We start from the raw sequence: 27612 nt of genomic DNA, 5'->3' as shown, positions 1-27612 counted from the left end.
ACTAAAAAGAATCACATTGTCACTCATTATTTCTTCACTGCTATGTCTTCACTAAGCTGTAATTGTTCCTGTTTACAGCACCTAGTTAGTACTCAATTATCTGTACTGATATTGGGCAGGGTTGCCATGGAAAAGCAACTACCAAACTTCATAAAATTACTGGCTTCAATTTCATCATTCTCCTTAATCTTTTATCAAAGCTGTGAATCAATAGCAAAACAGGTTGTTGAAAAATCAGGTAACTGGAGAGGAAAAAAAGCAAAAGATTTGAATAGCCTACATGGTTATTCATCCCTCGAGTAACTGAGAATTGATTGTTTATATGCTCGGTTTCATTAATCTGCAGGTAGAAGGGTAATCTAGACCAAACCTTTCATTTTCTAGATAAGAGAACGGTCCTGCAGAGGCTGAATGACTTTCCAAGTTTGCATAAGCAGTAAGTGGCAAAGCTAGAAGCTGAACTCAGCTCCTGTTACTGTTAGCTTATTATCCTTTGCCTAGTTCTTGGCAGGGTAATTAAGAATTATGACATTTATTGTTCATAATTTCCTTCATATGCCTTGTTTTTATGTGACTTTCATGGATGCTAGAAGCACATCTTGGGGCACTTCCTTTTTGCCTTGCTGGCTATCAGGGCTTGGCTCAAACTAGTTGTCTTGAGGATATAGCTGTTTCCTCTGACCACAGGGCTTTCAGATGAATTAGGCTTATTTGCTACCTTCCTTCTCTTCAACATCCCAATTCCAGAAGACAAAGCATGTACGTTGTCCATCAGGAAGAATGTCTCTCCACCGCCCCTCCCTCCCAACCCCCTTTTCTGAGACTGAGTCTCCCAACTCCCTCTTCCAGGCTTTCAGTGCAGTGACTGCTTATGGACTTGTTCACACTGCCTGATCGATATGGAAATACAGATTTGCCTGCTTTCCAACCTAGGCTGGTTTATCCTTTCTTAGGCAGCCTGGTGGATCTCCATGCCTAGGGTTCACCATTTTAGTACCAGACTCAGTGCAAAAAAACCGGTTGATCAACTGTAGCCTTACCAAAGCTAGAATTCCTAAACTCAGCTGATTTATCAGCATCAGCCTCCCTCAAGGCAGGGTTTAGAATAGGGATGGGGAACTTGTGGCCTCGAGGCCACATGTGGCTCTCTAGGTCCTCAAGTGCAGCCCTTTGACTGAATCTAAACTTCATAGTTTAACATCCCTTTTATTATTTTTTTTGCAGGGGGGAAGGCAGGGCAGTTGGGGTTAAATGATTTGCCCAAGGTCACATGGCTAGTAAGTTATTAAGTATCTCAGGCCAGATTTGAACGCAGGTCCTCCTGACTCCAGGGTCAGTGCTCTATTCACTGTGCCACTTAGTCGCCCTTTAATATCCTTTTATTAAGGGGATTTGTTCTGTGATATTTGGATTCAGTCAAAGGGCTGCACTTGAGGACCTAGAGGGCCACATGTGGCCTTGAGGCCACAGGTTCCGCACCCCTGGTTTAGAAACATGGGCCACCATGCTCAGATCTTTTAAGGAAGTGCTAATGCAGGGTTGTTTGTGAGGAAAGGGCTTCCTTTCCTTCCCTTTCCTTCCCTTCTTTTTGGTGGGGCAATTGGGGTTAAGTGACTTGCCCAAGGTTACATGGCTAGTTTTTGTGTTAAGTGTCTGAGGCTGGATTTCAACTCAGGTCCTCCTGACTCCAGGGCCGGTGCTCTATTCACTGAGGGCTTTCTTTTCAAAGCAGTGTGATATAGTGGAGTGAGCACTGAATCTAGAGTCAAAAGCCCATCGTTCAATAGCTAGCTCTGTTTCTTACCACCTACATGATCCTAGGATCATAGATTTTGAACTGGAGTTAAGAACCCGTAAGCCATCTAGTCTAACTCTTCTTTTTACTGAGTAAGGAGACGAGGATGACCAGGGTCATCCAATAGTAAGTACAGAGCTAGGATATGAACCCAGGTCATTTTATTCCAGCATTTTTTCCATTGCACTGTTCTGCTTGTGTGACTGTAACCTGACTATCAAGATGGGTGGAGAAGGGGTGGCCCTGACTGCATGCTGCCTGGAGGATGGAACTCCAGATTGGAGAAGAGGCATTCTCCATGGCTTGAGAGATAGAGGCAGATTTTGGAAGGCAGAGATGTAGGTGAAGTTAGGTCTTTAACACATACCTGATTTCCAGCTTGGCTCCCTGAGACTCTGGAGAGTTTCCTGTTGGGTGGCCTCGGGGCCTCTCTCTTGGTTGGACCAAGATGTCCTCTTGCTCCCATCTGAAGACTTTATTCATTCTTGGGTATTTGCTGGTATATTCTAATCCCAGCGGTGAGGAACCTACAGCCTCAAGCCCACATGTGACCCTCTAGGTCCTCAAGTGTGACCCTCTGACCAAATCAAGTTTAGTCAAAGGGCTTCACTTGAAGACCTAGAGGGCCACATGTGGCCTTGAGGCTGTAGGTTCCCCACCACTGTTCTAATCTGCACAACTTCTCCAATTTCTGTCGACTATTTGCTTGGATGAATGGGTTTACTCACCATTCACCATTTGTGAGGGTGTTTAAATATAACTAGCATTTGGTGGGAAGAGGCCAAGCTAGGGAGTATAGATTCAAAAGCTGCTGTTTTCTCTAGTCATTATTTGGGAGAGGGCACCCCAAGATTATGTCTGCCCAAACACACGGCCCCTCCAGTCCCTAGCTGAGCAGGAGGAGAGGCACAAGTAATTTAACCCCTTTGTACCTCAGTTTCCTCATCTGTAAAATGAGAGGATTAGACTTTTAGTTCCCTTTCTACTCTAAATTGGTAAGATTTTTTTTAAGTTTCAAGTTAAATATTAACATTTTTATTATGGAGACAATAAAAAAAATGATGCTAGACTGGATCATTTGGCCCTTTCTCTTCTTGTTTCCTCCAAGTGTCAAATTCTTACAGTTCTTAATGGCTTGTATCCTCTTAGATCTACAGTTGGGCTTCATACACACCTCTGTCCAATCTTTGTGGTCTGGGGCTGCTTTCAGAAAATTGGCTTTGTTTGGCCACCACAAGCACTGTGCTTCCAGCCACAGCCCCCTTCCCTTGAGTGTAGAGGGGGCCCTTGCTCTTTGTGAGGCTGGTGCTTTCTGTATACTTTTTGTAGGATCATTGGTTTGGTGAATGTCCAATACATTGGCCACAGCTTCACCAATAGGAAGAAGGTTTGCTATTAAGTTCAACAAGAAGCCTTCCTACTTAGGTGAAGAAGAGGTTGTTTTGAATAGTAGTAATAGTAAGTGGTGTAGTGAGTGGATATAGGTGGGCTGGAAGTCAGGAAGACTCATCTTCTTAAATTCAAATCTGATCTCAGATACTTAATAGTTTTGTGACCCTGGGTAAATCACTTAACCCTGTTTGCCTCTGTTTCCTTATCTGTAAAATGAGCTGTAGAAGGAAATGGCAAATCAATCCAGTATCTTTGCCAAGAAAACCCCAAATTGGGTCAGAGAGGATCAGACAGAACTGAAATGACTAAACAGAAACAGCAATCTGACTTATTCCCCTGATCTAGACCAAACTGGCTAGTCATTCTTGAAGTTACCTTGACAAAGCTTTCCTGGATTAGCACTAAGCAGGAAGTTTATCACTGGTCATTGGCCTGGGCTTCTAAGAAGTCTGAATAAACAGGAATAGGGACAAAATTTCAGAAATAAGTTCAAAAGGGGGAGAGGAGGCTATTTAGAAGGAGAAAAGGGGGAAACAATAAAACCTATTCATTCCACTGAACACCTGACATATATGTTTTTTCTGTCTCTGCCAATATAGAAGGAAAAGGGACATTTCCCAATAAACTTCACCCTTGGATCTAGTTCAGGTTTTCTAGTCCTTAGAAATAGGAAGGTGGGTGTTAGGGAGTAGGAAGCTTGGGAGGGAGCTGGGCAGGAAGAGCAGGAAACTTAATGGATGACATTAACTTTGAACATGCTTCCTTTAGACACTTTGGCTCCCCCATCTAACTCTGCAATGGGATTGTTTTCTCTTATTGCCGCAGTGCAGAGTGATCATCTGCCAGATGAGCAATACCAGATCCGAATCATTCAACCCCCTCTTGTTCCCGTTGGCCTTGGTGGTCTTTGCCGCAGTAACGGGGCTTCTTGGGAGACTGGAGGAGTCGGTGTTCGTGGCCTTCACCGCGCTAACCACTGTGGCTCATGTGCACTATGGAGTGTGTGTGGTACATATCTCACCTTTTTGTTTGTTTGTCTTCTTGCCTTTCAATAGTAAATTAAAAGGGATAGTACTAGAGTGCTGAACCTGCAGTCGGGAAAACCCAAGTTCGAATCCTGCTTCAGGGACTTATTAGCTACATCCCCCTCTCTAAATGCTGCTGTGTGCCCTGCCCTGTCACTGTCTTGCAAAGCACAGAAGTGATGGGGAAAGGAAGAGAGGAGAAAGAGACTACATTTTGTTCCGCCTCTCTTCCCCTCTCCCATCCCTGGATAGCTTCCAGACTCCATCTAATTACCCTAAGCCCTCACGGCCACCTCTTCTTATTTTTTTTCTTAATTTTGGAGGGGGAAAGGGAAGATAATTGGGGTTAAGTGACTTGCCCAAGGTCACACAGCTAGTAAGTGTGTCAAGTGTCTGAGGCCGGATTTGAACTCAGGTCCTCCTGACTCCAGGGCCAATGCTCTATTCACTGCACCACCTTATTGCCCCATTGCTTCCTCTTATGAAGCAGCCAGGTGGTAAAGTGGACAGTTGAACTTGTAGTTCAGGATGATCTGAGTTCAAATCCTGCCAAAGACACCAGCTGTACAGCCATCATTGGTGCAGTTTTAAACCATGGATCATCACAAGCTCTACTTCCCAGGGCTGTTATGAGGATCAAAAGATACGGTGAATTTAAAGTGCTTTGCAAGCCTTAAAGACCTCTATAAATGTTATTAAGTGTTCCAGAGGGTGAGATGTTATTAACTGACTCATGGATTTTAATAGAAGGTTTCTTGAATTATTCCTTTTAGCATATGAATTGTGCTCATTCATCCCAGGGGGAGAGCATTTATATATAATAAAGGCAATTATTTATAGGTCTGATTAAGATCTTCAGAGAAAAAGATGAAGAGAAAAAATCAATAGTCTCCCAATCAATCAAGAAACATTTATTAAGTGCCTACTATGTGCCAGGCGCTGTGCTAAGCATAAAGAGGCAAAAGACGGTCCCCTCCCTTTAAGAATCTCATAATTAATAGGTAAATGAGCAAATATTGCTCAAAGTAACCTAAAAATTAAGAGCACAACTCCTAAATTATGTGACTTTTTTTTTTTTTTTTGCTTTTTGGAGGAAGGTAGGACAATTGAGGGTAAGTGACTTTCCTAAGGTCACACGGCTAGTTTTTTGTATTAAGTGTCTGAGGGTGGATTTGAACTCAGGTCCTCCTGACTCCAGGGCTGGTGTTCTATTCACTTCGCCAACTGCCCGCCCCATGATATTGTTTTTAAAGCTATGCAAATGTGAATGCCAAACAGTGGTCATAGGACTAAAAGATTTAGAATTTGAAGGGGCTTTAGAGGCTAGTGAGTCCAAACCATTCCTTCTACAGATGGTCCTAGGAGGTCAAACTATCTGTGTAATTTCACACAATAAATAAAGGTCTAAGATGGAATTTGAACCCAGATCTTCCTGATTCCAGGCCCAGTGATCTACCCACAGTATATCATGCTGATCCTTATGTTAGCATGTTGAAATGCATACAAGCAAATCCAAAATAAATATTAAGATCTTCCATCTACATAAATGACATTTTCCCTATTGTACAAAACTAGGTACTGACCTTGAACTTCACCTCTCTTTGTATAGGTGACAAGGCTATTGTTATAATACCCTGGGCGCAATGATGGGATACTTTAGTGTATAACAAAATGATGAGAGACAGAATCATAGATTTTGACCTAGAGGGGACCTCAAAGGTCATACAGTTCAATCCTCTGATTTTACAGATGAGGGAACTGCTATCCAGAGATGAAGTGACTTGCCCAGGGTCATACAGGTAGTTAGTGGCAGAGCCAGGACTTGAACAAGGTCCCTCGTCTCCAAATCCAATGTTCTTTCCCTGCTAGTACTATACTGCCCCTGAGGAATAATTTTTTTTTTCTACGGCGATCTAGCATTATCCCTAAAGAATGGGTTTGGGGACAATACTGTTCTATAGCTGGAAAAGGAAATCAAGTAATAGTCTCTAATTCCGCCTCCCCCCATTTCTTTCCATGTCTTCTAGGGGAGACAATTAAGTCAACACTTGAACATTCACATCTTTTCCATGAAGAAGCATGCCCAGGAATAAGTATGTGTTATCAAGGAACAGTCAAGATCTGCCCTGATGTTCCTTCTTTCTAGGAACAGTGAGACTCAATGTACCTGAATGACCAAAGCATATCTTCATATACTTAATGAATATAATGGAATCCATATTTAAAGTGGTGTGCTTCTCTTGTGTCTTGAATGTAAACTCCATACTCCCACATCTACATCTCTCCAGCCCCTTTCTAGCAGAGGATTCTAAGCAATATGGAGTGTGTGGCTGTGCCTCTAAAACCCAGAGGAAGTTGCCAAGTGAGCATATGGGTCCTGTGTCAAAGAGCCCTCATATGGTTGGACAAGCCTGCACGCATGCCTCTGCCAACTCCTTCACTGGACTGGTGTGAAAACAGAATGAAATCACGGATGTTGCAGGATACCTGAAATACCTTAGAAGGCAGGAGGCATCTCTTCCCTTCTACACCTCCTCCTCCCACATCCATGTTTGGGCAGAAGCTACGGTTGAGAACCATGGAGCTGATGGTCATAGTGGATTTCAGGAAGTAGCTTTTCTAAGTCAAGTTGTTTGGGAACCCTTATTTGGTATTTTCAGTACCCTCTGATAAGCTTAATCCTAAAAGCAAAACCACATGCCTCGTTTGGCAGGTACTTAATGGAGAGCTACAGAAACCCTCCCAACAATTTATTGTTTTGTCATAGAATAAAAACAAAAGAGCAGCTGACTTTGTAGGAGCCCTTTAAGGTTTGCCAAGTGCTTTCCATACATGCTTATCATCTTTAGACACAGCCACATGAGAATAGGGAGATTCATTACAGTGCAGCAAGGAAACCTTAGGAGAATTAAAGCCAATAAAACTGGAACAGATTCACGATGAAGCATATTAGATTAGGACAATCATTATATTCCTTAGGAGCAAAGTGAAGTTATTTCCAGTTGTCATGCTTTGATGCATAGCTGTGTGGTCCTAGGTACTATTTTTAAGGTCTATGTAAATTAAGTTAATATAAGTTTTATCCACAGAAACCATGCTTAGGGCATCTCCCAAATAGTCAATGGTTTACATAATCATGTGTGTTCCAAGTTAAGAATTATATACTTTATAAAAATGTCTCCATGTGGTAAACATAGTATATATACACACAAGACCATTTGGAATTTGTTCATATACAAAAATAACCTCCACCCTTGTGAATTTTGAAGAGGTAATGATATGAATTCTCTGAATGAATGCTGCTATTGGGGTCTTTTTTCTTGGATCTACTGTTAACATGAGATTACTCACCTTTGAGGCAAATAAATTCATTCACTCTGTGCCTAGTAAACCTTTGGTCTTAAAGGGTATTTTTTTCCATCTTTAACAAAGATAATAACAATAAATGCACAGCACTGAAGTGAAAATGTTTCTCAGTATCCTTTGAATGGAGAGATTAACTGATCTGTAATTTTCTAGTTTACATGTTATATGGTTTAGTGTTTACAGTGAGAATGTCTTCAGTTAAGGATTTGCTATCTAGAAAGGAAGCACTGGGGACACATTTAATTCCAAAGTCACTCTCTGACATTGAAATGAAAATGTTCTTTCTCCCTATGCCTTGAATATTGTCCAGATATTAGGAAAGTGTATGCATATGTAGGCCTGATTGACTAGGTTCCTTTCCTAAACTAATATTCAAGCTCAAATGTCCTATACTCCATTTCTGGGAAATGCATCAGCCAGAAAAACTGTCCTAGGAGATGCTAGAGAGATCATATTATATTTGTATAACCAGATATTGGATTAGAAGTGTTTTTAGTAAATAATTCTTGGCTCTATGATTAGATGAAATGAAAGTATAACACATTTATGGGAATTAAATCTTTCTCCAACACTTTAATACTTCTAAATATTATTTTAAGTTGTCAGAATTTTGAACACATCGTAGAAAAGGAGTCAAAGGAATGTTTAAAAATTATTCTTTTTAGTTTTATTGTGTAATGTAACTAATGAATTGGACAGATTATGTTTTCACATCAAGATAAAAGGAGTGGAATTTTGCTACACAGGGAAATGCCTATATGTCCTGTTGTATTAGAACAATAGAATCATAAATTTAGAACTGAAGGGACCTTCAAGTCATTGAGTTCATCAACCCTCTCATTTTACAGATGAGGCAACTAAGGGCTAGTAAATATATGAGATGGAATTTGAACCCAAATCTTCCTGACTCCAAGTCTAGCAATGAATGAACACTGTAAAGTAGCCAATTTATGTTAGTAGTAAGGAAAAAATTTCTAACAATTAGGGTTATCCATAAGTGTTATGTGCTGCCTCCTTTGAAATTTTCAATCTAAGGCTGGTTGATCCCTTATCACATATGTTGTGTTATAGATAGTCTTATTCAGGTAAGAGTTGGGGGGCTGCTAGGTGGCGCAGTGAATAGAACACTGGCCCTGGAGTCAGGAGGACCTGAGTTCAGATCCAGCCTCAGACACTTAACACAAAAAACTAGACATGTGACCTCAGGCAAGTTACTTAACCCCAACTGCCCTCCAAAAAAAAAAAAAAAAGCAAAAAAAAAAAAGAGTTGGAGAAGAAATGCTGAGCTCCTCTCAAGAGAGATTCCATTTTCTTTTGGGGATAATAATGTGGTTAAGTTCCGAGGTCCATTAACACATTGTTGCACTTTCCTATAATGCAAATGCAAACTACATATGCTCATACCTAGCTGAGGGATTTAGACTCATCTGACTATGATGCAAGTCTGTGGTCCAAAGGCCTCCTGTCATTCTTATAGTCCACCGGAGTCCAATATATTTGCGATATTTTTATTTGTTACACAAGAAGATTCATTGCTTTTAACCTCTCCCACCGAGAAGGGAAGTATACTTATAGTTCCCAGTTAGGTAAAGAATTAAGTCTGGTGAGAGAGGAGTTGAATAGTTAAATGTCCATTGGGAAGTTTTGATTTCAACACTAGCACGGTAGGAACTCAAATATTTGCTGAATGAATGAATGGTCTGATATTCCTCTTGGAAGCAGACTGTATTTAGTATTGTTCTGTTTGTGCTGAGAATGAAAATTTGTGAGTCCATAATAATTCCATCAGTCCTAATAATCACAGCAACCATATATCTAACAATTTGGGTTTCCAAATTGGGGAATACTCTATGATTCTAGGAATTTTTAAAAATTTATATGAAAAACCTGTTTGTTATCTTAGACTGGGAATATGGCAGAATTCCAGTAAGATTAACATGTCTGTGTGATTCAAAGCCCTGTTGCTATACCAGTAATGAGAGTAAATGGATTATTTTGAGAGAATCTCAGACTGAATCTTATTCACAGTATGTCTGAATGACAAGGGACTTTTGCTCACCATAATCTGCAATGAATCTCTTTAAACAAGTTGTGGACCCACCAGAATATTGAAGAATTTTTTTCTTTTTTGTAATAATCTGACATCAAAAGGAGTGTTTTCTTTCAGCAGAGGGACTTTACCATATGAGTATTGGCTTATAGACCCCACTGTGTCAAGAGTGTACCCAAGGGGAAGCTGAATTAGGCACTAGGATTATGCCTATCTCTGCATTTCTGTCCTTCATTTCCCCTTGTCCCCTCCTCTTTGACAAATGAATAATAAATTAAATCAATCAAATCTTTTTTTCAGCCAGACTGGTTAACAGCTTAGTAAGGAAACTAAATTGACCTCTAGGTGGTGCTTGAAAACAGTATGGAGATGATTTTTCCTTCTGGAAGCAAAAGCATCCATCCATTATACTTCCAAGCTCTGCAGGCCACTGGGTGGAGAGTGAATTCCCTTCCAATGAATATTGTACTTTTCTAGGTGGCTTCTCAGGGTTAGGTTTTAATGAGCTTTCCTACTTACTCCTTGTTTTGAACTTTGCAATCTGTTTACAAATTGTCATACTTCTAGCCAAGGTCAGTCATAAGAAGGATTGGCTTGGGAAAGAAAAAAAATCCTTATTCAAAAAGCTATTGAGTTGTAATAGGCCTTTTGGCTAGAGTCCTTCTCTTTTCTGCTACAGAGCTCAATGTGGGACCATCCTGATGTCAGACACCCTTGGTGTCTACTCCTTAGTCCCACCTTCCTCAGGCTTGTCCAGTTTTACCTCATAGAATTGTACTTGCTGCTGGAGTTTCAGGTCTTTGCAAGTGGAACTGTTTCTCAAGGGAATTATTTCTTTTTATTTTTCTCTTTATATTTTCATTAAGATTTCTGAGTAATACAGATACCCGACAAGGTTGCGATCTATGGTACCAAAATGTGAAGCTTACATGTCCTACGAAAACATTTGGCACTTAAAAAAAACTACCTTCTCCAATAATGCATGTAAACCCATACATATCCACATGCTCATTAAATGCTAATTTTGACAGTAAAAATTTAAAGTCTATAGATCTATGAAGATTTTAACATATACTTTTTTTATTAAATATGTAAAAAGATAAACGCAAGTCAAGTTATTCACATATTCAGAGACAAAAAAATCTACTCTACCATGCGACAGTTGATGGGTAAAGTAAAATGAGTGTGATACATCTGAATAAGCCTTTTTCATCTATTATGCCATTACTTATCTATTTATAATTAACAATACATATGTTTACATTCCTTTCAGTTTACATTTAATCTATAACAAAAGCTTTATGGTATACTATTTATTAAAAGTAATTACGAATGCATATTAAACCATAACGGAATAACAGGATTACTCACCAGGGAGGGAAGAGGAGGCCTTGATTCCCTTCTGGAGTTTACTTCTCTCGGGTCACCTGGGGTGTTTTTGTTTGTTTCTGCTTAGAAAGAGATTGGGTTTTCCCCTTGCCCTCTACGTCAATCACTTCCTGCCTGACATAAGTGGTGAAAGTGCTATAATTGGCTCAATGGGTGGATGTGAGGAGTGGACAGAGAATGAATTTATGTGAAGGGGAGAAGGAAAGGTATTCCTCAAGGGGGTGCTGCTCAGGGCAGCAGGGTCAGTCATTGCCATCAGTGGTCTAAGGAGGAAGACATACTTCAGGATGCTTGAGGTGAGAAACACAGCTTTCACTATTTAATGAGAAAGGATCTGGAAAGGGACCCAACTCTCTTTCCTCCATAGATAGTTCAGATAGCTCCTGCAGAAAAAGATCAACTGAGAGAGAAACAATGTGAAAGTATCAACAACTTATAAAGGGCCTACTTTGCCTGGGATGCAGCTCAATTTAATGTTGTTAAGAAACATGAAAGAGGAAAATTTTCTAGTTCTTTTCTAAATGAATGAAGAACAATTTGATCTTAACCAAAGTTGTGGAAATCTTGGAAAGATTAATCAAATCTGGTGGATGGAGCAAGTAAGTCTACTTTACAGGACAGGAAAGTGTATCTGACCCACATTTTTTCAGCTGAGAAGATGGCAGGAATGAGGTGGTCTCAGGGATTGTCATCAATGAAGCTTATGGAAATTATTCAATGAATCATATAATGGGTTCTGGAAGAGAGACTTCAAAACCTAGCTGTTCCCTAGAAAGGGGATGGGTCCTCAGGGAATAACTATGCTGGCATTGGTTGCTGCTGAAGTCAGAAACTCCTGCTCATAAACTTCCACTAAGAGTTGTTATAATCTGTGAGGACAAAAAAGGAGAGTCTGTCCATTTGCCCATCTATTCTGGACCATATGATCGTTTATTATGTCTCTTGGAAGAAAATTTCCTTTCACATATTTCCTTGTGCACTTTCGCAGCTGGCTTTTAAGTTGAGGGAAGGCTGTGACTAAACAAAGCTTTAGAAATGCAGCAAAGTTAGGTGGGAGACTTATAGCATTACCACTACTTGTTACCAGGTGGGAGAGGATGTCAATGTTGAGAGCCAGGCTAGAAAACCTATCTAGCCTTAGAGGGGTGAGCTACTATGCTGTCTGCTGTAGAGAGAAAGCAATGGAGAGAAGAGAGGGAAACAAAACCCATTACATTTATGTCTATTTTTTTTCCACAGTGAATTGTATATACTGGATATAGGGCAAAACCTCAAAATACAAGCATCCTTCTGGACATTTACTTCAATAAACACCACTTTGCTGCAGAAGATTTATTTGGAGCAGAAGATTTTTATTGGTAAAAACCTTCAGCTCTAGTGTGAATTTAGAACTGGAGTTTAATCAATTAGTAAATAAATTCAAAACTTTGAAATAGATCATTCATAAGTTTATTTTAGCTGTTTAGTTAGGTGGGGGGGGCGATATCAGGTTGGGTGGAAGGGGCACTTGTTTCTTGCTTTCGTTGTACCTGCTAAATCAAATAACCAGTGAAAATAAATCAAAAATTGGAAACCAAGCAAAATGAACCAAGAAGCAACACCAACTGCAAATGGGAGGAAAAAAAGGCGATGAAGAGTCAGAAAGAGACTAATAAAATGTGCAAATTTTAGTTAAAAAATAAGGAATGCTTTTAATACATTAATATTTGCTGTATTTGTTTATAAATTGTCACTGTTTAGCAGAGGTCAACAATAAGAAGGGCCCTATGAAGAGGAAAAATTCCATATTCCAAATGCTATTGGGAGTCAATGGATCTTTCTGGCATATGACTCCAGCATCCTAGGCAGCAGAGTCCATACCAGACTGCAGAAATGTCTCCCTTGGAGGTCAGAGGGTCATAGATTTAGAGCTGGAAGGGGACTTTAGAGGTTGTGCTTCCACTAGTGAGAGCATCACTTCAATTTCAGGTGAAATGTCCTGTCATGGCATGCACAGAACTTGACAAACACAGCTAGCTGCAACCCATTCCTTATGGTCATTCTTTTAGAAGAACTTAATCCTCTTTAAGAATTGCCATTGGTTCTGGAGCTAGCTGGCAGCCAATGGACCTTGGCCAGACCTCTCCCTTCCTCTAGGTTGAATGTCGGGAAGAGAGACACTGAAATCCACAATAACTATCATTCACCTAGGGTACCAATAAGGAAAGGGAGAGAGGGGCAGAAGGCAGTAGGGCCACTCTCTGACCTACATACCCAGAACCCTTTTGGTCTGAAGATACTGAGCAGCAGCATCTTGGGGAGTATGTATGTATTTATGTATGTATGTATGTCTATCTATCTATCTATCTATCTATTTATCCACCAAATAGGACCCTGAGAAAGAAAAGACCATGAAAACCTCTGGTGGCAGGGGAAGGAGGTGGGGAGAGGAAGAGGGGAGAAAAATAAGGAAAATTGAGATGTTTTCTTTTTTTTTTTTCCTCTTAAGTGGATTCAGATCTTCCAAAAATAACAACATACTGTGTGGTTGCCTAACATGCTGATGTGTAAAACACTGAAGGGACTTTCCGTCCTTTGAAACCATTGTTTTATCTTTAGTTTTGTGAATCGAGAGAGAATGTGATTTGTAGTGGCACAAGCCTTCCTGTCCCTCACCCAGGAAAATATGCCGTTATCATTATGGCTTCGCTCTCAAGTATTTCTTTTCCCTTTGTTCCAATTCATCATTTGACCAAATTTATGCTCAAAGGCAGACAGACTTGCAAACATCGAAGCACCACAAATGTATGTGACATCCAGTAACATTTTGTTGTAAGATGCCAATATAAATACCATATATCAAATTACAACGGTGTCATACTAAGACAAGGGGAAGGGGATTCTTTTTGAAAGAAAAGGACAGAACCCATCTCAAGCAGCCAAGTGGTGAAGTTGAAAGAATGTGACCCTATAATCTCTCAGGTGGACAGCCAGAGAGCAGACTTTTGCTAACGCGTCTTGGCAAAGTGGCGAGCAGAGATCGCAGTGGTTTGGCTGGCACTCACTGCACTATGTCCACGGTAATGGCAGATGGAGAGCAAAGGGTTTCTTTCATGTTTGAGGCCACACATGTTCCAATTCTCCAGAAGAAAAGTTCCCACAACAAAATGAAAAGTGTCAAGAGATGTGAAGACAGGTCAGTATTCTTCCTGCTGCTGGGGCTGCTCGTGAACTTGTTCTTCTGCTTCCTGTTCCTCCGTGTGACTCTCCTGCAAACCAGACAGAAAGCCTTCAGCCGAAAAGCTTTTGCTGTGAATAAAGCCCCCAACGCCTCCCCAAATGGGCAGCCCGACTCCATTCTGAAGATGAGTCGGGTTCAGGCCTAGATGCACTTCCCTTACTCCTTCCAATTCATATTGGAATAATCCATCTCATTTTATATGCAATAGAGACTTAAGTTTAATAATGTGAGTCAGGCTAGATATGGCCTGAGGACATAGAGATCAGTAGCTGGCACTGGGATGTGACAGTGCCTGAATGTCCTTTCATTTCTTTCATACAGGAGTCTGACAATTTTTTAACCAAGATCCTGAGTACACAAAGGTGGAATAAGCTATAGCTCCTCTCAGAGTGGTGATATGGAATCTGAGGACCTTAGTTCAAATCCTGGTCTTGCTGTTTTCTCTAAGACCTTGGGCAAATCCTATTATCTTGGCCTTACTTCCCTCATCCATAAGAGGAGAGGTTTGTTTAGAAGGCCTTTAGGTTCATCCTAGCCTAAAATCTGAGATCCTGTGTTCCCACTCACAACTAGAGTGAACAACATATTTATACAAGGTGCACTATGTAAAAGGGAGCAGAATACGGTGGGTGCAAAGGAAGACCCACAGTGCTCAGGGACACTGCAAGAGGAAACACTTGCTTCCACCTGGCAGGATTAAGGCCACTTTGGGGGAAGATCTAGCAACTGAATTGGGCCAGTCTATCGATAATCATTTATTAAATACCTTCTATGTGCAAGCACATAGAAGACTGCCATCAAGGTGATTACATTTTCCTGGGTTTTGAAGTAAGGGAAGTATTTTAACAGGTTGGGATGGTGGCAGGCAAGAAGTCTGTTCTAGGCGTGGGTGATCATGACCTAAAGAAAGCCAAAAAAAGATGGGAGAGGCCAGGATAAGGATGGGGTGGGTTGGTGGAAGCAAGGAATTTAGAGCACATGAAGGGTAATGGTGTGAGATAAGGCTAGAAAGGTGGGTTTTAGCCAGATGGTAATGGCCTTGAATACTACCATAAACAATTTCTATTTTATTAGGCAGGTGATGGGGAACCACTCAAAGTTGTTGAGCAAAAGACTGACGTAATCAGTCGTGTTTCAGGAATATGTGGGTAGTGGGAAGACTTCTTATGACTCTTAAAAAAATCCCAATATAATAGAAATCCTAACTCTATGGAACCTCCAGGAAATAAATTGTTCTGGGTAGTTGAGTTAATTCAGGCACCAGACTTGTTATTTTGCAGTTTTGGAAAGAAACCTTTATGAAATGGATTATGGACTTTCTTGTCCTCTTCAACAGACAATGAAGAAGCAGGGTGGTACAGTGGAAAGCATACCCCGCCCCCTAATGCCTGCTTCAGGGCATAGCCTGGGGGCCATTTGGATTGGAGCAGGTAATACGCATATGAAAATAATGTGAACTAAGACTAGAGAGGTAGCTGTGAGCTAAACTGTGGGGGGCCTTGAATGGCACGGATGAGGTTTTGTATATTTTATCTTAGAGGCAAGAAGAGGTCATGGAAAATTGTTCAGGTGTGGAAATAACACGGTTAGATCTGAGATTATAACCACAGTCCAGAGGTGATAAGGATCTGCATTAGAGAGGAGAGGAGACAGATGCCAGAGACATTATGGGCACTGAATTGACAAGACTTGGCAACTGGATATGGAGGTCTCAGTTTCCTCATTTGTAAAATGAGTCAATAGTAGTGATAGCTAACAATGACATAGTATCATAGTATTAGGCTTGGAAAGCCTACAGCTATTGCCTCATTTGAGCCTCACAACAACCCTGTGAGCTAGGAGCTACTATCATCCCCATTTTTTTTTGCTTTTTGGAGGGGGGAGGGCAGGGCAATCGGGGTTAAGTGACTTGCCGAAGGTCATATGGCTGGTAAGTATTAAGTGTCTAAGGCTGAATTTGAACTCAGGACCTCCTGATTCCAGGGCCAGTGCTCTATTCATTGCATCACCTAGCTTCCCCTATTATCCCCATTTTGTGGGCGAGGAAAGTGAGACAAAGCGAGTTATATGACTTGTCAAAGGCTGTACAACTAGGTAAGTATCTGAGATAAGATCTGAATTCAGCTCTTCCTGACTCCAAGTCCAATAATACTCTAGTTGTCTTTCTGGAATAGGCTTGTACTAGGTAGTTTCTAAAGTTCCTTCCAATTCTAAATCTATAATTTTATGCATTAACATAGGAAGAAGCTACAGTCTGATATTATGTGGTCTGTATATATATCTCTATGTGGTCTGTGAGGCAGACCACAGCCTCTGTGAGTACCAGGTGAGTCCTAGAAGTCACAGAGATATACTCAGTGGCTGGTCCAGGGTCACCAAGCCTCCATCCGTGAAGTCTGTGGGATCCACTGTGGAACAGAACCTCACCTTTCCTTGGGAAGTTATCGTCATGAACACCCACTGTTGTACTGTTCTCTGCTCAGACACAGGCCCTACTTCAAGACCTGAGCAGGCAGCCAACTAGCCTCTCCCCGAAGTGCTCCCTGATACCTGTGATTTCTGTCACTTCTTTAGAGCTGCCATTGTTCCTGCTTACAGCACCTCTCTCACCTCTTAATTTATTGGTTCAACTGTGTTCCAGTTAAATGATAACCAATCTTTCTATAAGTAGGTGGTTAGTGAAGGACTCTTCTCTGAGATGAGTGTTAGTATACTGACTTGGGGTTCAGTCATCTCCCAAATGGTGAGGTTACTAGAATGAGTTCCAGACAGGTGTGACCAAGACACTTCACTTCAAAAGCTTACATTGAAAATGTTCATTTGTGACAACAAATGACATCAAAACTATTTCAAATATTTAAAAATTATTTCAGAAATAAGCTTAAAAACTTTTAAAAAATGACATCTAATTTCCAGGAAACATCAAATTTAGTTATCTTAAGCCCCCAGTTCCTTATTTCTTCTACTCCCCTCCTCCCCCCGAAAAAAAATGAAAATTAAGTGACAATGATTATCTGGGTTAATAGGAGAAGAATGTATGGTTAGTCCCAAATCAGGTATGTTTCTACTCCTATCACTGAGGGAGGGGAGTATTGCCTTAAGAATCTGCTCACACAAACACTTATATTTATGTAGATTTACATTTATATACATTCAGATGTTTGCATTACCCATTCCCCTCAACCTGGAATGGTTAGACCCAATACTTTCTCTCTGTAGCCTGGACCTGGAACAAATTGGGGAGGAATAAATCATAGATAATCCATGATGTGGATAATCAAGACCTGTTAATGTGAAAGTTCAGATTATGCTTGTTTTTTTTTTTCTTAGCAGAAGAATTTGGGAATATACAACGAATCTGTGTTTTCATCAGCATAAGGAACTCTCTCTGCCAAGAAGCAAACATCTCTCACTTTGTAGACAAGACCTAGGGAAGTGCCTGAAGCACCTAATGGTTAAGTGACTTGTTCAAGGTCATATAGCTAATGAGTGTCTGAGGCAGGATTTGAATCTAGGGCTCCCTATTTTATCCATTATACCTCTTAGCAGATGTAACTATTCTTTTACTTATACAACCACACACAAATATATACATACACACATAGATACCCTTCCCCCCATACATACATTCACATATAGTCAACCATGCTTTAGTACATTGCATCATTTGAATTATTTTATATTACTTCATGATTGGCTTCCAATAAGTTATTTCTACTTTGTTTAATGGAGAAGAATAGAATATGGGCAAAATTGAGGTAAACAGAGGTTAAGTGACTTGTCCAGGGTCACAGAGCTAGGAGGTGTCTGAGGCCAGATTGGAACTCAGGTCTTCCTGACTCCATCTCTGGCACTCTATCCACTGGGCCACCGAGGTGATTTTATTTGAAGGTTCTCTCACTAATGTTTCTATAGACTTTGAACTGATTTGTCCCAAGCTGCTTAAGAGAGGAGCTCATGAGAAGGGAACTATTTTATGGAACAGTTCTTCTAAGGGTTATGCAGCTGTGAGGATGGCTTTATAAAAATTGCAGAATTCCTGTTCAAAGTGCAGCACTTAAGTGATGCAATACATCTGCTGCAAAAACTGCTGTCCCCAGGCAACTTTTATTAGAGGTTATTGGCACGAACAACAAATTCCCCCATATTACTAAAAGGCTTGATGTGTAAGTTCTGAGAGTCTGGAGGACAGCATCTATAATTCAGAGAAGGACGTGTTATAAAGCACAATTGTGAGATCTTGGCCCACACATTTCTATTTTATGATCACAGAAACATCTTCTCTTCCCTGACAAAAGAATAAAGAACTTAATAACCAGATAGGGCAAGGAGGCTGGGAAAACCAAAACAAAATGTAGACACATGCAGTGATCACATAGAACCTAATTGCAAATCAGCCACAACCGTCTGCCAGGTTCTGAGAGAGATACTGATGGTAGCTTCCTATTCTCAGGTATTGTCTGAAGAAGGAAAAAATCATTTGGAAAACTTCAGTTTGCATTAGCATAGCGTAAGCATTCATAAAACTGGGCTCCTACCACTGCCTGGGGATGCACTGCCATTGGCCCGGATCCTGAAGATCAGGAATCCCAGCTCTGTGTGTGCTGATGGGACTGAGAATAATGGATGGGGGTGGAAGAGCTATGAGAAAACTCCAGTTTGATAAGGAAAGCTCTCAATTAGAATTCCAGATCAGTTAGTCTTCAGTAGAGGACTTAATTTCAGGATTAACTGAAAGGTAAAGGATAATAAAAGCGGTGGTCATTTGTCCTGGAAATTTAACAATGTGAGTTGGAACATGAGGATGGCAGGTCATGCCCTAGATATCTGAAGTCTTTATATTAAATAGAAGAGGATGTCTATTTTTGGTGGAGAGGCAGGAAGCCTTCAGCATCTTGAAAATCAATCACATCTCAAGCCTATGTATTAAAAAACCAACATTTGGACGTCTACATCTTCCAAAACTTGGTCATCCCAGGAAGGATTTGGCAATAGGAATAAAAGAATCCTTCATTTCTTTTCAGATGAATCTCAGATCTATAGTCAACCCCTGTGGCTCATGTGAGCAGAAATATTCTCCCTTTTGACTTGGGCCTTTCCTTTAAGAGTCAGCCAGAGGACCCTCTAGGGAATGAGGCTCTTCCTTGTTTCGTCTCCCACCACTGCTTTCCTCCCCATCCTACCTCCCATCTGCTTTGAATGTGCCTTGTACACTATTTTTATGCATGTTGTCCCCTCATTATAATGTAAGCTCCTCAGGGGGAAGGATTGTTTTACTTCTGTCTTTTTATTCCTAGTGCTTGGCACATAGGTGCTTAATAAATGCTTGTTGATTAACTGATTGAATCCAGATACTCTTAAGAGTAACAAAACTTAGACTGTCTTATCTCCATCCTTTCCAATAATTCTCTTTAGCTGAGCAGCAGAACTGGCCTTAAATTCTTCAGTTAATGAGTCATCACCTTCATTATCTCAAGGACATTCTGGGAAAGGGATAGGCAATTGTTTTCCCTCAACAGCCGAGCACCGGAGGAATGAGTCCTCTCCCGCTTGTCATCTGCAAAGGCAGCATATTCTAGTGGAATGAATACCTGTCCCTGAATCCGGACTTTGCTGACAACAGGCTTGCTGAGGGACTCAGGGCAAGTCACCTCGGTGATGTCATTTCTAAAATGGAGATGATACTTTTAGTAATTCCTTCAAGGCACTGTTATGAGGAAAGCACTTGGAAAGTTTTAAAATGCTGTAATAAATGTGATCTATATAAACTATTATCACCGAATTATCAGCAACACTTATGAAAAAATGCTGTAGATTTCTCTAAGTTAGTTGGGTACACCCACCCGTCATTGAAAACTGATGATATACTGCCTTTGGCAGCTAGAGAGCGGCCTCTGCTGGATGGGACAACTTTAGGGGTAAAGTATCATTGGCCCAAAACACAATTTAGTAGGCGTGGAGTTTAATGCAGAAATATGAGGTCGCTGATAATACGGAGAAAGAAAAATATTTCTAAGATCTCAAGCATGTTTCCAACCAATAAACAAGCATTTTATTAATTGCACACAAAATTCCTTGCACCTTGATGAAGGTTTCTAGTAATATGGGAGGTGTTAGGGTAGAGGAAGAAATGAGGAAAAAAAAAAAAGAAGACAGATTAGATGTTCTAACAACACATACTTCAAAGGGCCATGACTCTGCTGATTTCTAACACAGCAGTAAATGTGAATGCATGATGAGTCTGTGAGGTGATATGGTTGACAACATTCATCATGAAACTTCATTAAATCCACCAGGGCAGCCTTCTGTCATGGGTCTCTGAAATGAGCTAGGCTGGTCTTCTGGCACTACATATAGAGGCCATTCTAGGGCCCATTCCAGGAGGCTTTCCAACCTGGTAGGACCTCCCTAACCCAGCGGATGTGCTTGGTCAACCAAGCTTTCAAGAACCGAGAGTTACTTCCTTTCCATGTCAGTGAGACATTAGTGAAAGGACAAGATACAGTATAGGAGAAAATGTACTTACTCTAAGTCTAGAAATTCTTCTAGTTCTGTAAAAAGGGCCATGGTTGAGAATCATGCCATTTCCTCCATAAAGCTCAAAGGTTAAGACAGAGGAACTGGTCTTATCTAAATAAGGACACTTGGCATATCCAGGATCAAAGGGCCTGTACTTTGTTGAAAACATAGTATACTCTCTGATGAATCCCCTCTGGACTAAAATTGGGAGTGATTCTGGTACAAAGCCTTATGCTCTCTCTCTCTCTGTATGTGTATGTATGTATGTATGTACACACACACACACACACATATATAGATATATGTATATCTCTATCCTGAAACTAGAAAGAAATCCAGCTGGAATTGGCATTTTAAGATGTCCCATCTTCCTCTCCCTCCCCTCTCCCCACAATGAAAGTAATCTCACATTCTCTTTTCTTTCTCTTCCAGATCCCTACTGTCTGTTACTGTCACTAGCTAATTCTCACTCAGTATACATTTCAGATAACCTTTGGATTACAGTTACAATGATAACACTCTCTCTTCTCCCTCACACATCCCTTTCTCCTTCTAGTTAGTGGTGCTTTCTGAACTCCCCAACACCAGAGGTTACAGAAAAGGTGAATTTAGCAAAAAAAAAAAAACAAACCAAAAAAACAAACAAAAAACAACTCAGCCAAACAGAAAAAAAAAATAAATTTCTCTGTGGCTGGAGGGAGATTGGGATGAAGCAGAGAGCTGAGTCACACCTCCCTTGCACACTGCTCTTCCAAAGGGAGTAACCTCCAAATTGTTCAGTGAGTGGAAGCAACAAGGAACAAATTTATTTAAGATTTGCTGTAAATGGTTTTGCAACTGTGCAGAGCCCAGGGTATTTATTCAGGTTGGAACGATGATTAAGAGCTCATCTATCTAGTCCAGACACCCTCATTTTAAAGATGAGGAAACAGAGACCCCAAGAACTGAAGGGGCTTGCTCAGAGGTACACGACTCTCCTACAGTCAAGTGGCAGAACAGGGAGTTGGAGAGATCCCGCGCTTTGCACTCAGAATCTCATGTTCTTTACTTACTGCCCTCCTTTTTGGCAAATTAAAGAAATCTGGAAGTCTCCTTCCAGACTGTGTGAGAGAGGGGCATATTCAAGCCATGATCCTAAGCAGGTCCTGTCTGCTCCGCTCACGAGTGGGACCGACCCAAGTCTGTTTGTCATCTTCCTGGTCTGTGCCCCTTTTGTACTCAGTGTCTCTACTCCCCCTCACACCACATTCAATTCTTCTCTCCCTCCCCAGTGATCAAAACCTGAAGTTAGGAAAACTTCTGATAAACCTCTTGTATTAAGGAATGATTGTTAAGGATTACAGCATTTACTCTCCCAGGCATATCTACACTTTTAAATGGAGAGGACAATTGGTAAACTAAAGGAATAAATCTGAGACGACAGGTGAGCAAGGGGGACCAGGAGGGCCTTTCCAGTAGTTATCATTCAGAGTCAACTACTCTATTTTTTGCATGGGCCTGGCCATGCCTTTAAGTTCTGGATTTTACTGACCCAGTAATCTAATGAAAAGGACACCTACATTGCTGGATCCTATTTTTCAGGACTGGTTGGTGGACTTTAAATTGGACTTTCTCCGAAAGAGTCCATAAATGTGAACCTTCCCTTGTGACAAGATCTAGAACAAAGCTGTATAGCTGTATGGGAGGTACTGACAACATTCAAAAGACTTTCTTTTTGGATGCTGGGAGCACTGAGCTTTCCCCCTACTACCAAGGGACTAGATTTTAATTATGCCTCCTACCCTTACCCCATTAGCAAGGATGAGCAAGAATTGAATGCGGGATGATTACTCAAAAGCTCCCAATACTCGACAGAGTTTAGTGTCAGATATCTTAGTCAGGCATAAAATCAGAGATTTAGAATGGCAAGGGACATTAGAATCCATTTAGTCCAAAATCCTCATTTTACAGGTTGAGGAACCAAGGCCTGGACTAATTCAGTGACTTGTCCAAGGTCATAAAGTTAGTAACCGTCTATGAAGTCAAAGCTTGACTCTGAGTCCCACACATTCACCAGGAGGATAAAGGGCATTAGAGGTGACTACAGAAACAAAATTCACCCATTTTTTTGTAGTAGACGAGAAGAATCTTTTAAAACTAGTACGATGTCTACCCAGAGTAGCATGTAAGTCCAATGGGATTCCTACATCACATGGACTTATAATCAAGTAATAGGGATTTAAAAGGAGGAATAAAAAAGAGGGTAACTAAAAAAATGGGACAGCTGTATTATCCACAGATAATTTTCTTGCATGTTAGAAGACTTGCATATTGAAACTGAGATTTCAAGTCATGAATGGAGTCAACATTTGACTGTTTTCAACTGGAATAGGAGATTAAAAAAATAAAATAGGTGGCTAGTTATATTCTATTAAAATATCAACAGACATAGCAACCAACCACAGTGCCCTCAGAGCATGTGCATGCTTCTTGGTCAGAGAGAAACCAAAGCTAACACAGACAGCATGCCCACAACCAACCTCAACATGGTCTCAAAGGCTGTTCTGAAACCACAACATGTTAGCTATCCGTGCTCTCCTTCCATGCTGAGAAATGAATAGCAAATTCCAATTCTATGTGAGGTGTCTGTGGGTCCCTGGTTGGTGCCAGGATCACATGTCTAGGTCTCTGCATTTAGAGATTCAGATTACTTGCTCTTCATCTCCTGTTTACCCTCCTCTGGTCTTCACTTTTCCCTGAGTCTCAAGTTGTGCAAGTTTAGCTTCTTAATCTGTTCCTTTCCAGCTCCCCACATCTGCTTTTCATTGTCATGACTGAACCATATTATGGGTCTCCCACCAGCAGCAGAAGTAGTCCTGAGCAGCATTGATGGTGGTTGGATGTCCCCCCAAAGGATGCCTTCTATAGGCATTTTTCAAACCACACAAAGTACGGTCCTTAGTAGATGACTCTGTTCTTTGCTGGCAGTGAGTAACCACGTCAGGTGGCCAAGAAAGAGAAGCAGACATTGGGGTGGGTGGGGGAGAGGGAGTGGAGAAGGAAAAGGATTAGAAGAACATGGTGGGGAGACACTGGGATGATTTTTTTTTTGCTTGTGCTCTCACTTAGTCTGAGGCTTGTACTCTTTCCTTAAGAAGTGGGCCATCTTGTACAGACAGTATAAAATCAAACTCTTCCTACTCAGAGCACTGAAAAACCTTTGGAACATACCTGCATGAATTCCCCTTCTTAGATCAACAAACCCTACCTTTATCCCTCACCTTCTTTCCATGCATTCATGCTATTGATCATTTTGAACCTTTAGATTGGTGATGTGGAAGATACTCTTCCAAGTCAATTCAATCTTTGTACTTTCATTAAAAAAAAGTGAGCCAGTTTCCTCAAACTTACGTGTTCTTCTGAAGCATATAGGACCTCCATTAGTCTCTGCACGAGATCATCGTTTTCCTGCCCATGTTCTTGGCAGAGCAGCTCAATCTCTCTCAACTTTCCAAAGTAGAAATCTCTTTCCTTCTCCACGCCTTCAAGTGCAAGTTTTAACGAGTGTACCTGTGTGAGGTAAAGGGAACCCGGAAATATAGCATAAGAAATAAAAAGTCAAACTATACACATGCAAAGAAGAATATAGCCAAGCAAAGACACAAAAGTAAGTGAAGAACTGACCAAGCTACGTACAAGGGAGAAACAAAAGGGCTCTTGTCTGGGGCCCAAGCTCATGCCAAGATGCCCAATTTCAATAGTTTACTACTCCTACCCTTCAGTCAATGGGGCGTTTATTAACCAGCACTAGAATGGCCTTTCCTAGACAACAAAGCTCTATTAGGGAGGGGGATAAGCTTCCCTGGCCAGGAAACAAGTCTTTCTCCAAATCTGCTCAAAAGCTGGGTCTTGGACTGAAACAGCAGCCTCAGAAAGTTTGTCCTGGGAAAATGAGAAGGGGGGGTGGGGCTGCATGGACTACTGTGCCTGCCTCAGATTTATCGTGGAAACCCTTTAGGCAACATTGTTTATAAGGCTACAATTGTCCTGTTCTCCCCCAAATGTCACCACAACATTCAGCATAGTTGGGTATTATCAAAGGAAGGGGAAAATGGGTCAGAAGGGGAGATTGTTTATTTTGAAGGCTACTAAGCCAGAAAAGGGAGAAACAGCAGAATTTCAAGTCTTCATTTATCCCATGGGAACCACACACAAACACATGCATAGACCCTCCAAATCCATTGGCCAAGGCACAGCCATAGTCAACTCAGCATGATATATTTTGGATTCCAAGTTCCTGGCAGTTCAGATGGATGAGGGATTGAATTTGGGAACAGGAGAAAAAGAAAGACCGGCAGGACAGCCTGTCTCCACCCCCACCTCCCGTCTCTATCCAGGGTCCTAGATGCTATGCCAGTAAAAGCCATTCCGCATAAACCATTTGAACCCTAGCCTACCACTACCTTTAGATACTTAACACTTACGCCAATGTTTGGTCATACACATCATGCTCACTCATGGGGCCCGTGTATTAGGAAAGATACTGACAAAGTAAGGTCCAGAGGAAGAAGGCCAAGATGACGGGAGGCCTTGAAACCACCAAGTTTTCTAGGAAAATTCACTGAAGGGGGGAGGGGAGAGGGATAAGAAGCATTTTATTAAAGTGCCCTGAATTGTGCTGAACACTTCACAAATACTATCTCATTCAGTCCTCACAACCACAGTCCTCTCCTACGAAGACAAGTCTAGAATAAGCCATTCAGGCAGAAGGAGTTTTGAATGTTGTTAATCTCAAGTGAAAAAGATTGGGTTTATACTTCTAGGGCTGCATCCCAAAGAGATCATACAAGTGGGAAAAGGACCCGCATGTGCAAAAATACGTACAGCAGCTCTTCTTGTGGTGGCCAAGAACTGGAAAGCAAGGGGCTGCCCATCAACTGGGGAATGGCTGAACAAGCTGTGGTATATGAATGTATGTCATGGAATACTGTGGTGCTATAAGGAAGGAGGAGCAGATGGACTTCGGAATAACCTGGAGAGACTTCTATAAACTGATGCAGAGTGAGGAGAGCAGAACCGGGAGAACTTCGTATACAACGACAGACACATCGTATCTATGATGACTGACTTTGATAGACTGGGCTTATCTGAGCAATGCAAAGCTATAAGACAACTCCGAAGGACTCATGATGGAGAGGGCTATCCACATGCAGAGAAAGAATTACGGAGTTTGAATGCAGACTGAAGCAAACTATTGCTCGGTCTTTTTCATGTCGTTTTGTTTCTTCTTCCTCATTATTCATTCCATTAGTTAGGATTCTTCTTTACAACTTGACTAATGTTTAATGTGAAGGTATATGTACAACCTATGTCGGACTGCATGCCGCCATGCGGGGGGCGGGGAGGAGAAAATTTGGAACTCAAAAACTTGTGGAACTGAATGTTGTAAACTAAAAGTAATAAATTAAAATTTAAAAAAAGGATGGGTTTAAATGAAACAACCCTGCTATTATTATTCCCATTTTACAGTTGAGGAAACTGAGGCAGACAGAGGTTAGGGGACTTGTCCATGGTCATATAGCCAAGTAAGTGTCTGAGGCTTTATCTGAACTCAGATCTTTCTTTCTGACTCCAGGCTCTAGCCACTGCACTAGTGAAGACAGGAAGGTACTGAGAAAGAGAAGACTTAGGAGGCACATGATGCTAGAAGGATCGATTTGTTTTGCTTGGTCCCAAAGGGGAGAATTAGCAGCAATGAGTGTGAAGAAGAAACCAAGAAGAACTGGGGCTTCACCATCAATTTTCCTAAACAACGGGGTGGCCTCAAAGTGGAATGTGCTGCTTCAGGAGCTCGGGGTTCCTCCCATCACTAAAGATCTCCAAGTGGAGGTTGGATGGCTCTTAGAACGTTGGAGCAGGGATTCACATGTCAGGGGCAGGGTGTACTGCCTGACCTCTGAGCTTCCTGCCAGCCCTGAGTCTCCTTGAGCTCTGATTTCTGTGCCCCACTTCTCAAATCTGGCTGTAGCTCTATCAGAGCAAAGCAAAGCAGAAGGCCAGTGACTTCATCCAGAGCCCCTCTCCACTCTTACTTCTCCCATGCAGAGAGAGGATCTCCTAGTCCTTTGACCACAAGAAGCATCGCAACATTCCTGAAGGCAATGAAGCTTAGGGAAGGCAGCCAGTTTGCTGTGTGCTGCTGGAGAATCATTTTGTCTCTGAGGGCTGGTGTTTGTGAACTAACAAACAATGCTGTCTTACTTCCAGAAGCAAGAGAGCTTCGTTCTGGCTGGGACTTCAGCTGTTATAAAAAAATTCCTGGACTTGAACACTCAGATTCAATCAAAGGATAACATCAACAATCATCCCAATGACCCAGAAGGTCCAGGTGCAGGGAACCTACTGAGGACTTACCATCCTCTATCCTGACTCACCCTAGTTGCCCAGAATGCAATGGGTTCCCCTCTTCTATCCCAGCTCCTACCAGCTGCTGGATGCTGACCCTATTCTTCCCTTTTCCATCCTCATCCCTGCTAGAGGTAACCCAGAGACCTGCTACTCTCTGAACATCACCGGCTATAATACTTTGAGGAAGACTGTGGACCATCTGCCCTGCTTCGGGGCTTTCTGTCTCTTTGGGAATTTTCCTCTGGCCTTCTATTGCGGCCTGGTCTTTGTCATCTACTCTGCTGCTGCACCCTAAGGACGACGGGGCCATTTCAGCTGCTCTGCAGGGGAAACCTCCCTTGTGAGTTGTCTCTCCCAATTAGATTGTAAACTCCTGGAGAGCAGGGGCTGCTTTGTTCTTCTCTATCTCCATCCACAGTGCTGTAGCACACACAGTGCTTCACTTAGAGTAAGACCTTAATAAACATTT

At 41.5% G+C, this 27612-nt stretch overlaps 2 protein-coding genes across 9 annotated transcripts in view; one reads left to right on the top strand and one right to left on the bottom strand.

Annotated features, from left to right (window-relative positions):
• The window catches only part of LOC138170507 (ethanolaminephosphotransferase 1-like), a 164152-nt gene extending 156473 nt beyond the window's left edge, over window positions 1-7679 (top strand). The window contains exons 9-10 of one of the 2 annotated variants that reach the window (XM_069099892.1): window positions 4013-4195; window positions 6240-7679. In XM_069099892.1, the coding sequence (XP_068955993.1) occupies window positions 4013-4195; window positions 6240-6305 (249 nt within the window). In that variant the 3' untranslated portion in view covers window positions 6306-7679. The remainder of the gene's footprint in view (window positions 1-4012; window positions 4196-6239) is intronic. The other variant, XM_069099893.1, reaches the window with a different exon arrangement.
• A 3005-nt stretch (window positions 7680-10684) lies between these two features.
• The window catches only part of MAPRE2 (microtubule associated protein RP/EB family member 2), a 201849-nt gene continuing 184921 nt past the window's right edge, over window positions 10685-27612 (bottom strand). For all 7 annotated transcript variants that reach the window (XM_069099899.1, XM_069099898.1, XM_069099895.1 and 4 more), the window contains 2 exons: window positions 24147-24305; window positions 10685-14265 (listed from right to left, as the gene is read on the bottom strand). In XM_069099899.1, the coding sequence (XP_068956000.1) occupies window positions 14194-14265; window positions 24147-24305 (231 nt within the window). In that variant the 3' untranslated portion in view covers window positions 10685-14193. The remainder of the gene's footprint in view (window positions 14266-24146; window positions 24306-27612) is intronic.

The sequence above is a fragment of the Petaurus breviceps genome, unplaced genomic scaffold (genome assembly GCF_028583685.1).
Source record: "Petaurus breviceps papuanus isolate PSGF00001 unplaced genomic scaffold, PetGlider_PUasm1.0 38, whole genome shotgun sequence".
Classification (NCBI taxonomy): Eukaryota; Metazoa; Chordata; class Mammalia; order Diprotodontia; family Petauridae; genus Petaurus; species Petaurus breviceps.
This window is presented reverse-complemented; position numbering and strand designations above follow the sequence as displayed.